The sequence below is a fragment of the Perognathus longimembris genome, chromosome 2 (assembly GCF_023159225.1).
Source record: "Perognathus longimembris pacificus isolate PPM17 chromosome 2, ASM2315922v1, whole genome shotgun sequence".
In the NCBI taxonomy this organism is placed as follows: Eukaryota; Metazoa; Chordata; class Mammalia; order Rodentia; family Heteromyidae; genus Perognathus; species Perognathus longimembris.
This window is the reverse complement of record NC_063162.1, coordinates 97,176,425-97,190,547: the sequence shown is the minus strand read 5'-3', so window position 1 is coordinate 97,190,547 and position 14,123 is coordinate 97,176,425. Positions and strand designations below refer to the sequence as shown.

General features: G+C 37.9%; 1 protein-coding gene across 1 annotated transcript in view; it reads left to right on the top strand.

Moving 5' to 3' along the window:
- The window catches only part of Znf277 (zinc finger protein 277), a 99,901-nt gene extending 99,420 nt beyond the window's left edge, over positions 1 to 481 (top strand). The window contains exon 12 of the mRNA XM_048339777.1: positions 193 to 481. Within this exon, the coding sequence (XP_048195734.1) occupies positions 193 to 379 (187 nt within the window). The 3' untranslated portion in view covers positions 380 to 481. The remainder of the gene's footprint in view (positions 1 to 192) is intronic.
- Positions 482 to 14,123: the final 13,642 nt, after the last annotated feature.

The following is a 14,123-nucleotide window of genomic DNA, read 5'->3' as shown; positions in this document are numbered from 1 at the left end:
GGCTGAGTGGCCGTTGAGCAAGAATATTTTTCCCTAGGCTGATGTCAGACAGTAAAAGTAACAAGTAATTACCTCCAATACAGCCTTTGTAAAACTTCATGAAATTGTTAGAAAGGAACCCTAGTAATGTGTACATTGAGCTGCCAAGAGATTTTGCCGGTTTGACTGTTCATTGTATCTGGTTATTTTCAGGTATTACTTTCCCACTTATGAAAATGACACTCTCCTGTGTACACTATCTGACAGCGAAAGTGACCTGACAGCCCAGGAACAGATCGAAGATGTTCCTATCTACAGTGAAGACACCTCTAAACTGCATGCTTTGAAACAAAGCAGTATTTTGAACCAGCTCCCACTACAGGAGTGCTTGAAGGACTAAAAGAAACTGCTGCAGAAGCAGGGTTTTTTTTTTTGTATGTTAGTCTCCTCTGTGACAGATATGAAAGAATCATTTAAATTAACTTTGAATATTAGCGAAGTACTAGTACTTGTTGGATTTCTTTTTTAAATAAATGGGTGATTGTTCAAGATGTAGAAAAAATAAAATGAGGACATTTTATGCTTTGGCTATCAAATTTCATAGAGGTCTTAATTATAATTAGGAGTACATACTAATCATAAAGATACATTCAAATTACTTTATAAGCCCAATTTTAGCAATTATTTCAAATTATTTCAGTCTCCTTCCCCAATAATTCTCCTTCATCTAGGAAGTCACAAATTTGACAAAGTGATTTCTGTCTTGTATTGGTAAGCTAGAAAGGTAGTGACAAAATGCACAAAAGAAAACAGTGAAAATACCAATATGCACAAACCAGACTATTTTAGAATAACCAAGAGCTGATTATATTGTGACTACTGCTTTCTATCAAGTGTTGTCAAACTCCCTGGAAATAGATATAAATGTAATAAAGATTCACTTATTTTATATATAGCATATATATATAATTACTAGCAATAACATTGTTATCACTTAAGTAACGTGCTTTAAAATATCCCTACTACTATTCTACTTAAGAAAATTAGCAATAACTTCCTAATATCATCTATTTTCAGTGTTTTTTGTTGTCTCCAAAAATGTCTATTTATATCTGGTGGGTGCCCATATCTGTGATCCCAGCTACTTAGGAGGGAGAAATAGGATTTCAGTTTGAAACTAATGTACAAACGAACATTCACACAAAGTGGGCTTGTTAGCAATTGCCTATAATCCGAGCTGTCAAAAGCATGAGACATATCTAAACAAAGCCAAAAGCACTGGAGATGTGGCACTAATAGTAGAGCACTTGCCCAGTGAACATGAAGCCTTGAGTTCAAATGCGCCCCCTCAGTCACACACAAAAAAATTCTTTTTATAATGTTCTCAGCTGCACCTTTTGAGAAGATCCACTGAAGAGGAAAAAACCTTACTAGGATTTCCACTAAAAATGCATAACCTGGACATAATAAAGAAACCAGCTAGACCTAAGTTGAACTACAGTTTATAAAAACAGTTTATAAAAACATTGCTTTCCAAAAATGTCAGCTTCATAAGAAACAAAAACCAAAAACTGAGATTGAAGAACACTCAGTAAATAGGACAATAGGTGGATTGGATATTGGTTAGACCATCAAAGTGTTTTCCTTTGGCTGTAAAAACCAGGCAAGATTTGAATAAGGTCTGTAGTAAATGTAACAGTATTTTGATGATTCTATTTTTAGGAAATACATACTGAAGAATTTAGGGGAAAAGAACAAACTAACGGATATAAAGAGAAAGCAATGAAGAAAGCATGGTAAGACATTAACAAGTAAAGGAATGGTACATGGGAATTCTTAGTACTGTGTCAGCATTTCTGTAAGTCTAAAGGGTATTCTTTTTTTGTACAATTAGGTTTTCAAAATATCTTTTTTGTTGTTTTTGTTTTTGTCGGTCATGGGACTTGAATTCAGGGTCTGGAACTGTCCCTGAGCTTTTTTACTCAAGGCTAGTGCTCTACCACTTTGAGCCACAGCACCACTTCTGGCTTCCTGGTGGGTAATTGGAAATAAAAGTCTCACAGACTTTTCTGCCTAGGCCAGATCCTCAGATGAGATCGGGCTCGTTCAGGGTGGTATGATTCTATCTCACCCCAGTAAGAATGTCCTATATCAAGAAAACCAACAATAACAATTGTTGGAGGGGATGTGGCCAAAAGAGAACCCTACTTCATTGTTGGTGGGAATGTAAACTGGTTCAGCCACTCTGGCAAGCAGTATGGAGATTCCTCAGAAGGCTAAACATAGAGCTCCCCTATGACCCAGCAACCCCACTTTTGGGTATCCAAAAGACCACAAACAAAATCACAGTAAAGCCACCAGCACAACAATGTTCATCGCAGCACAATTTGTCATAGCTAGAATCTGGAACCAACCCAGATATGCCCCTCAGTAAATGAATGGATCAGGAAAATGTGGTACATATACACAATGGAATTTTATGCCTCTATCAGAAAGAATGACATTGCCCCATTTGTAAGGAAATGGAAGGACTTGGAAAAAATTATACTAAGTGAAGTGAGCCAGACCCAAAGAAACATGGACTCTATGGTCTCCCTTATAGGGAATAATTAGCACAGGTTTAGGCAAGTCAGAGCAGAGGATCACAAGAGCCCAGTAGCTATGCCCTTATGAACACAGAAGATGATGCTGAGTGAAATGAACTCCATGTTATGGAAATGATTGTTATATCACAGTTGTAACTACTTTCAACGTCCCATGTGTATCTGTAGCTTCTACTATTGATGATGTTCTTGTATCACCTTCCTGTGGTTGTACCTACGCTATCTCTGTATCTTATCTGAGTATATTGGAAACCGTGTGTACTGGTAAACAGTGGTATACAGGTTAAAAAAAGACAACTACAAAAGCAATCCTTGCAAAACTGTTTGGTGTAAATGAACTGAACAACTCATGGGGGGGGGAAGGGAACCGGGGAGGTGGAGGGGGGAATGAGGGATGAGGTAACAAACAGTACAAGAAATGTATCCAATGCCTAACGTATGAAATTGTAACCTCTCTGTACATCAGTTTGATAATAAAAATTTGAAAGAAAAAAAGTAAATAAATAAATAAGAAATGCAATCCTCAGATCTCAGCCTCCTGTGTGGCTAGGATTGCAGGTGTGAGCTATCACCGCACCTGGCTTCAAAATATATTTTTGAGGTTGGTTTGTCGGATTGGGTTCCAACTAAGACCAAAACACATTGCATTTGGTAGGGTCCTCTAGTCTGTAGCAGAGTAATTGTTAGCGTTACCTTCTAAAGTTGGATGGTTGCATCCTCCTTGTGTCATTTTAACTAGTTTCTCTATTATGCATTACACACTGACAGTTCTCCAGAAGCTTCATTAACTTAGAATTAAAACAAGATTTGCAAGAATAGTTCATAGACAGTAGGATGAGTTTGCTATTGTATGAAATAGAGCATGTAATATCTGAAGTATCATTTCAAGAGCTGTCAGTGCAGCCAGGCACAACAGTGCACGCCTGTAGTGGTTGGAGCAGAAGGACTTCTTTTGTATTTTTATTGTTATTCTAAAGATGATGGACAGAGAGGTTACAGCTACATAAATCAAGTAATGAATACATTTCTTTTTGAACAATATCACCCCTTCCGACTGTCACAGTTTTTTCCTCCTGTTACCACTTATAAGTTATATAGTTTATTTTCAACAGTGTCTAGTGAGTACTACTGCTGCATTTGTTCACCCTTTGTCTCTCCATTTCTGTGCTCCTTCTTATCCTCCCAAAGATAGATAAATGAACAAACAAGACAAAAAGAAAACAACAATGAAAAATCATCTTGTTTCCAATTCCTGGAGTTCATTTTAATAAATATTATTTTATATGATGTCCTCCCCTAAGAGCATCCTCCTTTGGTCTCACTGTGTGTGAATGCCTAGAGTCCTGTATAATTTGTCATGTCCTGGGGCAGAAGCAATTTTTGAGCCCAGAGGTTGAGGCTTGGGCAATATATTGCATCCCAGTGCCAAAGAAAAACAAAAAATTGCACAGTGTATTCAGCTATTGTCAGCTATACTGTGAAGTTCCCTTCACATGCACAATTGTTCTCTAGATCTGTTTGTTTTTTTATAACTTGTAAAATAGTGATTTTTCTAATCCATTCTTTGTTTACCAGTAGGTTCTTTACATAGCCTGTATACTATATAGCTCTGGATTGTGAGAGTCTAGCTTTCAGTTATTAATACCAGCTTGGGTAGACAGTCCCCCAGAACTAATCTTTGCGTCTTGTGGTCTACCAAGAGACTCAGAAGTCACATTCTCAAGCCATGTGCTCCTAAGTTACCTGTATTTGTAAATGCCATCTGTTCTGACCATAGTTTTAGATTTCCAGGCATCCAGCTATACAGATATCTGTGGAAAAGCCGAACAATAGGAACAGAGGTATGACTCAAGTGGTTGAGGGCTAGCCATGTGCAAAAGAACAAAGCAAAGAAATGGGTGCTCTTGCTATAATAAAATAGGTGAAAGACAAAATTAATATAAAATGTTTTTAAATTAAAGATTAAAAAAGACCAAATAGTCCTGTGCTTGGAACACCTTAAGAAACAGATTTGTTCCAGAAACCAAGGAATGTCTGTAGTGTTTTCTAATACAAGGATTTAACAGTAAAATCAAGAGTAACATGCTTGTGAAGGGGAAAGATAATGTGGAAATATAATTGCTGGTATAGAGGACAAATCAGGTAAATGAAAAGGAAAGTTGAAGGACAGACCAGCAAGTCAAAGGAAAGAATTTATGTTAAAAGGTTATTGTTTTGGGTGGTTAGATATGTGGGTATTGCTTTTAGGTAGAAATGTAACTTGGACAAATAAAGTCTACTAATAGAAGCAAAATTTCAACAAACTGTAGTGATTCTCCCCAAAGGAAAATAAATGAAAGGCACCCTTGGCCAAATACTGATAGACAAACAGCTGTGCCTTGGCAAGTTCCCCGCTAGGAAAACTGATCCTTAAACACTAAGATAGTAAAACTGAGAGACAGAGACAGAGAGAGAGAGAGAGAGAGAGAGAGAGAGAGAGAGAGAGAGAGAGAGAGAGAGAGAGAGAGACAGAGAGAGAGAAATAAGCCAGAAGTAAGAAAATTAATCATGGCATTATAGAGTGAGTTTCCAGTTATTACTCAGTGTAGCCAGAGAGATGGGTGCTGCCTGTGTCCAGAGGAAACACACCTGAGAAATTTTTAGAATTAATTCTCAAAAATGGCAAGAAAGGTAAAACAGAAGAAAGAACTAGGCAGGCCAGCAACAAATGTGACCTGTGCCTGTAAATCCAATCAGAAGATAATACTATCTCAGAAAGGTGGGAGTGGCTCATTCTTTTGTACAATAGTTGCTTTGGTTCAAACCACAACCTAGTGACTTATCTTTCAGAACATATATGTCTAGAAAAATGAGCTGTCAGATCCTATAACTAGCACATATTTTTTAAGGAAGGAAAAGGATCAAGTAAAAAGTCAATTATAGCCTAGTGCTGGTGGCCCATACCTGTAATCCTAGTAACTCAGGAGGCTGATACCTGAGGATGGTAGTTTGAAGCCAGACTGTCAAGGAAATTTTGTGAGCCTCTTAACTTCAATTAAACACCAAAAACTAGAAGTGGAGGTATGGCTGAAATGGTAGAGCACCATCCTTGAGTGACAAAGCTAAAGGACAAAACCCAGGTCCTGAGTCCAAGCCCCAGTACTGGCATGTGCGCATGCACACACACACACACACACACACACACACACACACACACAGAGTGATGGAAGCTAGGAAGTCCAAGAAGAAGGAACTAGTGAGGGCTTTATTGCTACATTATAATGTGATAGAAGGTACATGAGAGAGACAGACAAAAGGCCAAATTTAGCTTTGTCAGGACTCCTCCACTTGTGCTAACTAACCCATTCCCATTCCTGAAGACGTGAAGTTCCCTTGAAGGACCTGGAAATGAAAATCAATAGTTTTGGTTTGGGGATTTTGTTGCTATTGTTTTGTTTGTTTAATGTTGCTGCTTTTTTTTTTGTTTACAGTTGTGGTGATTAAACTCAGCGCTCACATTACAGACAAGGCAAATATTCTACCATTAAGCTAAACATAGATGCCAACAGATTTTTAAGATGAAGAATGAGAAAGATTTTCCAAAAAAGACCTCTTGACAGGGGTTTTCCAATATTGCCTATTTCTAAACTTTGAAAGAATATAATTATCCCATGTATCACCCTGAGAAATACCTGGAATCTTCACACTGAAATGAAAAAGGTATTTTTACTTCTTGGGGAATATTCATCCCAATCAAGTTGAAATATACTATAAGGATCTGTGGATAATTGACATGGAAGGACCAAGATGCTGAGGAAGCTGAAATCAAGGACACAGCTTATTATTAAAAGTTCAGAGTTCTAGGAGCATCATTTTGTCTTGAGTTTGCCTAGAATGATCTTGGAATGGTTTTCATTGGCTTACTTTTGCTGGTGTTGATTAAGTGTTTCAATGACACTCTTACAAATGAAGTGCACTAGAACCTGTTTAAATTGTGTAAAATGTTCAAATTGATGTTTAAAAAGCCACACAAATGGTAAGCATTACCCACATTACCAAAGGGCTATAGTGCTACCCAGGCTTGAAAGAACTCTAGTTCACAATACAAAATTAGAAATTGTGAAGGATGGAGGCCAAGCACTATAATCACTGTTTGAAAAGCCATCCTGTGCAAAAAAGTCCACAAGACTCCATTTCCAATTAATTAGCAAAAAGTTAGGCCAAAGGTATGGCTCAAGTGATAAAGCTCCAGCTATGAGCAAGCTGATGTTGGGGGTGGGAAGAGAGAAAAGATACTAGGAAAGATGATTTTGGACATTTAAACTCTTAACTCAAGGAAACAATAAAGAATGCCTTACTGTCAAATCTTAGTTTCTTGCTAAGAAATTCCATTCTGAGGAATGAAGAATGCCATATCAGGAATGGGGAGGATCTCCTTTGTCCTAGTGTTTGGTTTCCATGAGGAAGGAAGATCAATCACTTAACACAGGCTTTTCTGTGTCCCCCTTGCTCACTCCTGCAAGAGAGATGAATAAATTTCCTGACTAGAATTTGAAGATCAGGAACTAGGCATCTGTACCTCAACCCCCTTTTCCTCTTTGGATCTGCCTGTCTGCAGAGAAAACACAACCTGTTCTTTTTTTTTTTTTAATTTTTATTGTCAAACTGATGTACAGAGAGGTTACAGTTTCATATGTTAGGCATTGGATACATTTCTTGTACTGTTTGTTACCTCCTCCCTCATTCCCCCCTCCCCCTCCCTCTTTCCCTTTCCCCCCATTAGTTGTTCAGTTGATTTACACCAAACAGTTTTGCAAGTATTGCTTTTGTAGTCGTTTATCTTCTTACCCTGGGTCTCTCGATTTTGGTAACACAACCTGTTCTATTTCTCCATTCTGCACACTTCAGAATGAGTGGCAGGCTCTCCTGGTGGGATTGGAGGCTTGAAGCTATCCAACATTATCTGCATCTGAAAAAAATCTGCCTGATTGGGCCTAATAATTAACTGGGTCTTAATTACGGGGAAGTCTAATAGAAAAATCATTTTTCGATAGCTGTAAGCTATTTTCCTCAGTGCCTCCTTAATTAGCAACAGAAGTAGTAATATTGCATCTCTCTCAGCTTGACCGCTTGTCATCTGGCCCATGTAAATGGTACACATCCTATTAGGGATGGTAAATATGGCCAAGATTACTAGTGAATAACTTGTACAGTTACCACTAAATACATTAAGTCAAGTCAGTCAAGAAGCAAAATAGACAAACAGTACAAGAAATGTACCCAAGGCCTAACGTATGAAACTATAACCTCTCTGTACATCACTTTCACAATAAATAAGAAAAAAAAAGAAGCAAAATAGTTTTAGTTCCACAGACAAGGCTAGACAATAAAACCAGCCAGTGGCTAGGATACACTGGTGATCTACCTGGACATAGACATTTTGAAAGACTGTCTGAACTAGAGTCTTAAGTAAGTTCCACCAGAAACAAACCTTAGGGTAAGAATCTGAGTACAGATCTTTTATTTAAGAGGCAAACCCATGAGACACCATTTCAGGAAGTGAAGAAGTAAAAACTAAAACTAAAGGAATCATGTGCAATAATGAAAAGGTGACTGCTACAGAAGTGGGTCTCAACCTCACTAAGCACCTCCAGAAGACTGCATCAAACACTATTAAAGTTTCCCCAAACATCTACCACCAGGAAAAGGCAAAAAAAGCTGTGATGTTTATCCACAAACCTCCCTAGTCATAAGGGCCATTCCTAAGCATATTTATTCCCTGGCACTTTCGGCCTGACTTGAGCATTGCTTCTGGCACCCTGTGAAGGTTAGAGTAGTCTCTCTGAGGAGACTGTAATTTTTTTTTAATTTTTAATGAAAAAAGGTATGTATAGGCCCCTGAGAGTAACGAGCACAACTATAGATAATATATTACCACAAAAGAAGAGTTGGTTAAATTCACATCTTTTTCAAGTAATACTTCATTTGACATTCAAAACTCAATGTTATCAGGTGTCTAGGCAGGAATTTTTATCCTCATCAAGGGTAAAGAGAGGATGAGAAAACTGAGAATTGGAGAGAGTATTTGCCAGAAAAGGGGGGGGGGGGAGGAGTGGGGGGTGGAGAACAACAAAGAACAGCTAACAAATAATATATGGGTATTTGCAATGAGACAAAGCCAAGTCCTGAACATTTTTAAAGAATGGACTGAAAGCAATTATATTTAAGAGGTTGAAGTAAAATTTGAAATCAGAACAAGAATGGTTTTTCTTTTAATGTATATACTTCATTGAATTTACATGCCATTAACATACCCAGACCCTTTCATCAAAGGCATCAAATTATAGCTATTGTTTGCTTAATCTGGAAAAAAAATCAGGGCTGGGAATATGGCATAGTGGCAAGAGTGCTTGCCTCCTATACATGAAGCCCTAGGTTCGATTCCTCAGTACCACATATATAGAAAAATCCAGAACTGGCACTATGGCTCAAGTTGGCAGAGTGCTAGCCTTGAGCCAAAAAAAAAAAAAAAATGAAGCCAGGGATAGTGCTCAGGCCTTGAGTTCAAGCCCCAAAACTGGCAAAAAAAAAAAAAAAAATCACTATTCAATATCCTTAATTCAACTCTTTCAGTATCCTTTAGATGGTGGGTGGATAGCTAGAAAATTAAATGAGTTGAACTCTTGTACCCATAGTGGTATTTTGAAAATCTAAAACCTGTGTAATTCCTAATGAGAGAACTTTGCAAGATTGAATGGTGATGCTACCCTGTTAATTCAAAACAGAAACATTCCACAAAGTTAATAATTTCCCAATGTTTCTAAGATTCAAATGAAGCACTGCACTTTGGGGCATATACAACTCAGACTACAAAAAAAGCTTTGAAAATATTATCAATTAATTCTGATACAGGGCAACTAGCAAGTAAAACTATAGTTTGTGATTTTGGTGTTTTCTTTATATGGAAAATATTAGAAGAACAAAATAATATTCCATGATCCTTTATTTAAGAAATAATAATAAAAGGAGGAAAAAAATCAAATGGGCTCAAGACTTACAAAGAGACTTCTCTGATGAGGAAATGAGAATGGCCAAGAGACATATGAAAAAGTGCTCTACATCACTGGCCATAAAAGAAATGCAAATAAACCAACATTGAGATTCCATCTCACCCCAGTAAGAATGTCCTAGAAAACTAACAATAACAATTGTTGGAGGAAATGTGGCTAAAAGGGAACCCTACTTCATTGTTGGTGGGAATGTAAACTGGTTCAGCCACTCTGGAAAGCAGTATGGAGATTCCTCAGAAGGCTAAATATAGAACTCCCCTATGACCCAGCAACCCCACTTTTGGGTATCTATACAAAAAACTACAAACAAAATCACAGTAAAGCCACCAGCTCAACAATGTTCATCGCAGTGCAGTTTGTCATAGCTAGAATCTGGAACCAACCCAGATGCGCCTCAGTAGATGAATGGATCAGGAAAATGTGGTACATATACACAATGGAATTTTATGCCTCTATCAGAAAGAATGACATTGCCCCATTTGTAAGGAAATGGAAGGACTTGGAAAAAATTATACTAAGTGAAGTGAGCCAGACCCAAAGAAACATGGACTCTATGGTCTCCCTTATAGGGAATAATTAGCACAGGTATAGGCAAGTCAGAGCAGAGGATCACAAGAGCCCAATAGCTATGCCCTATGCACACATAAGATGATGCTGAGTGAAATGAACTCCATGTTATGGAAATGATTGTTATATCACAGTTGTAACTACTTTCAACGTCCCATGTGTATCTGTAGCTTTTACTATTGATGATATTCTTGTATCACCTTCCTGTGGTTGTACACTATCTCTGTAATCTTATCTGACTATATTGGAAACCGTCTATACTGGTATTAGAACTAGGAAACTGAAAGGGAATACCAAAATCGAGAGACACAGGGTAAAAAAAGACAAACAACTACAAAAGCAATCCTTGCAAAACTGTTTGGTGTAAATGAACTGAACACCTCATGGGGGGAAAGGGAATGGGGGAGGAGGGAGGGGGGAATGAGAGACAAGGTAACAAACAGTACAAGAAATGTATCCAATGCCTAACGTATGAAACTGTAACCTCTCTGTACATCAGTTTGATAATAAAAATTTGAAAAAAAAAAAAGGAGGAAAATAAAGGAAAAGGAAAGTTATTCATTTCTTGTTATCACAAAACCAAGTTTACCACCTCCATTCTTAGTTCATGTTTCTAATCCTAGCTACTCAGGAGACTGAGGTCTGAGGGTCACAGATCAAAGCCAGCCTGGGTAGATAAATCTTATTTAAAACAAACCAGCAAAATGCCAGAAGTAGAGATATGGTTCAGGTGGTAGAGTGTCAGCCATGAGCAAAGAGAGAGTGTGAGGCTGTGTGGCATTTAAGACCCAGTACCAGAAGAAAAAAAAAGAAGGAAAAAAACCTCAAAGTTTGGCATTAAATATCATTCAAAATCTAGCCCAAAGTGCCTCCTCCATCACGCAAATCCATGATCAATTCCTATGTATTTTATAAACAAAACACATCAACCTAAATCTGGGTGATAATTTCTAACTAGTTTCCCTGCTTGCTTTCTGAACCCTCAAGTCTGGCTGGTTACTAGCAGCTAGAGGGTTAATTTATAAGTTAACTTTCTTCTTTTACCTTGCAAAGTGACAACATATTTTAATTCTTCTTTGAAACCAATGACAATGTCAACCATGTTTTTGAAATTACTTGGTTAGTAAAATTCTTTCTTCCACTTCCCCCCACACTTCTACTTCCCCCCACACCAGACCCTGGGTTATGTTTCTAAAGGAAGCTATTTAGTATAGTGCACACAACGTTGATGGGCTGATAATAAGGATGACCTTTGTAAAAATGTCTTTATTTTGAGCATTTGGAATCTTTTAAAATGACAACTTATATGGGTCAAACTAAGTTTTAAAAGTTTTAAAAGCTGGGGCTGGGGATATAGCCTAGTGGCAAGAGTGCCTGCCTCGGATACACGAGGCCCTAGGTTCGATTCCCCAGTACCACATATACAGAAAATGGCAAGAAGCGGCCCTGTGGCTCAAGTGGCAGAGTGCTAGCCTTGAGCGGGAAGAAGCCAGGGACAGTGCTTAGGCCCTGAGTCCAAGGCCCAGGACTGGCCAAAAAAAAAAAAGTTTTAAAAGTTAAAGGGGTAAAAATAATGTGGCAACCCACACCATGTCATGAAAAAAATGTTATCTTCATGTTAGGCTGAATTAGAAGTGTTCATGTCTAGGCTGTAGATCTGACAGTAAGGCCTGAAGTGACAACGACCTGGGAATTAGTGAGTGAGGAAGGTGAGTCAGGGACTCTATAGACCCCAGAGGAACACTCAGGCACCCTTCCCCAAGGGACTTACAACTCAGCAGTAGCCCATCTCTTGTAAACATCTCTTCTAATAGACCACAAACTCAGGCCCAGATGGCCCATTAATTTTTCAAAAGAAAGCAGAAATCTGGATTTTTATTATAATATTTCCTGACTTTTAATTCCTATCAAAAAACTAATTCCAGTTTGTCTCCTGATATTTGTGACATGATAAAACAGAATAGAAATAGTAAATGGCATTAACTACAGAACACTATTCTCAAAAGTGCAGTGGAACATCATTCCCAAGGAAGTCTTTTACAATTTTTATTGGTGCCAATATATAATATAAATAATACATTTGAATAATGATAACTGTCTATTAAACCCTAAAAAGTAATTTTGAAGAGCAGATACTCAGTTGCCCCTCAGTATGTGTGAGGGATTTTTCCCCCTGGGATCCCTAAAGGATGCAAAAAAAAAAAAAATCCATGGGTGCTCAAGTCCCTTATAAATAAATACAGCATTGATATACAACATCTTCCTGTATACTTTTATTCATCTCTCAATAACATATATAATATAATATAAATCTTACCAATTTTGTATTATTTAGAGGAAAATGGCAAGAAAATACAGTCTGTACATCTTCAGTACAGATGCAATGCTTTTCTATGGTCTTCCATCTTTCGTTGATTAAATCCAATGATACAGACCCTTACATATGGAGGTCAAATTATAATTTGGACAAAGAATGAGAAAGTATAAAAACAATATTCAAAAACATTTTACAGGTAGAGGTGTATAAACACAAATAAGTGCAGAGATGACCTTCCTGATAGAGATCATACCACATATCATGGAGCAATGGTTGTCAGCCTTTGATAGACTTTAAGAATTTTGTTTCTCAAGCTTCAGATGGTCATGGAATGGAACCTCACATGAGCCCTGCCCCCTAACTTATAGAGGGCCTCTGGATCGGCCCTCTAGACCTACCCTCTCAAGACCATCCCTAGGTTGGCTGCTTCTCCATCAACAAGTCAGCAGTGAGGGGTAACTCTTCAGAAGTGGGGCTATGCTACAGGGTTAGGAGAAAAGCAGGCAGAATCGAGGCCTATACAGCTCACATGTGGCAGGATAAGCTAATAAACTAAAACTTGCCAAATAACAAAATGGTGACTGGAGGCTACAAAAGAATGAGGTAGTGAAAAGGACAAAAGAATGAGGAAAAAAGGAGGGGATAATAAATCTTTAACATTACAATGTTACAGTAAACAGAAACAAGACCACCAATCAGAAAGCCATCTACTATAGTTCTCACCAAGGCCATGTTCTGAACCCAGGAAGACAGCAGGAGACAACCAAGATGGCAGACATGGGTAAACTACCATCTTCCCAGTGCATATCTTCTAATAAACTTTTCTATCACCATTTAAAAGAATATGTGTTTCAAACAGATTTTGAAACCTAATACAGAATCAAAGGTGAGTGTGAGGACAAGTTAATAGGGGAGGAATGAGGAAGAATATAGTGGAAATAGGGGCTGGGGAATGGCTTAATGGAAGAGTGCTTGCCCTGCCTGCATGAGGCCCTGGATTCAATTCCTCAGTACCACATACACAGAAAAAGCCGGAAGTGTTGCTGTGGCTCAAGCAGTAGAGTGCTGGCCTTGAGCAAAAAGAAGCCAAGGACAGCTCAGTGCTCAGGCACTGAGTCCAAGCCCCAGGACTGGCAAAAAAGAAAAAAGAATATAGTGGAAATAGCCCATGTACATGTATGAAAATTGGAAAAAGAAATTAGGAGAAGGAGTAAAGGAAAGAAATATAGGGGTGAGTTTGATTGGAATACATCGAATACATGTGTGAATATGTATTCACACAATGAACTCCTCCTCCTAAACTAATATGTACTAATAAAAATAAAATTTTAATGTTAGAATGAAAAATTTTCTTTTTCTACTTTTTGCTCAAGTAATTTTGAGGGGAAAAAATCCACACAAGACTTCCTAAACAGACATGTCATTAACACAAAAGAAAAAAAAAACTCAAATGGTCTGGAGTTCAAATCTGGAATATGGAACTTGACAAATTTTTCAAAACCTTTTTTCTTTTCTTTTTTTGTTTTTCTTTTTTTGGTGTCCATCTGTTATGGGGTTCAAGGGAGGGGAGTCCCCGTCCCTCCAAGAGTCCACCACTCAGAGACAGTC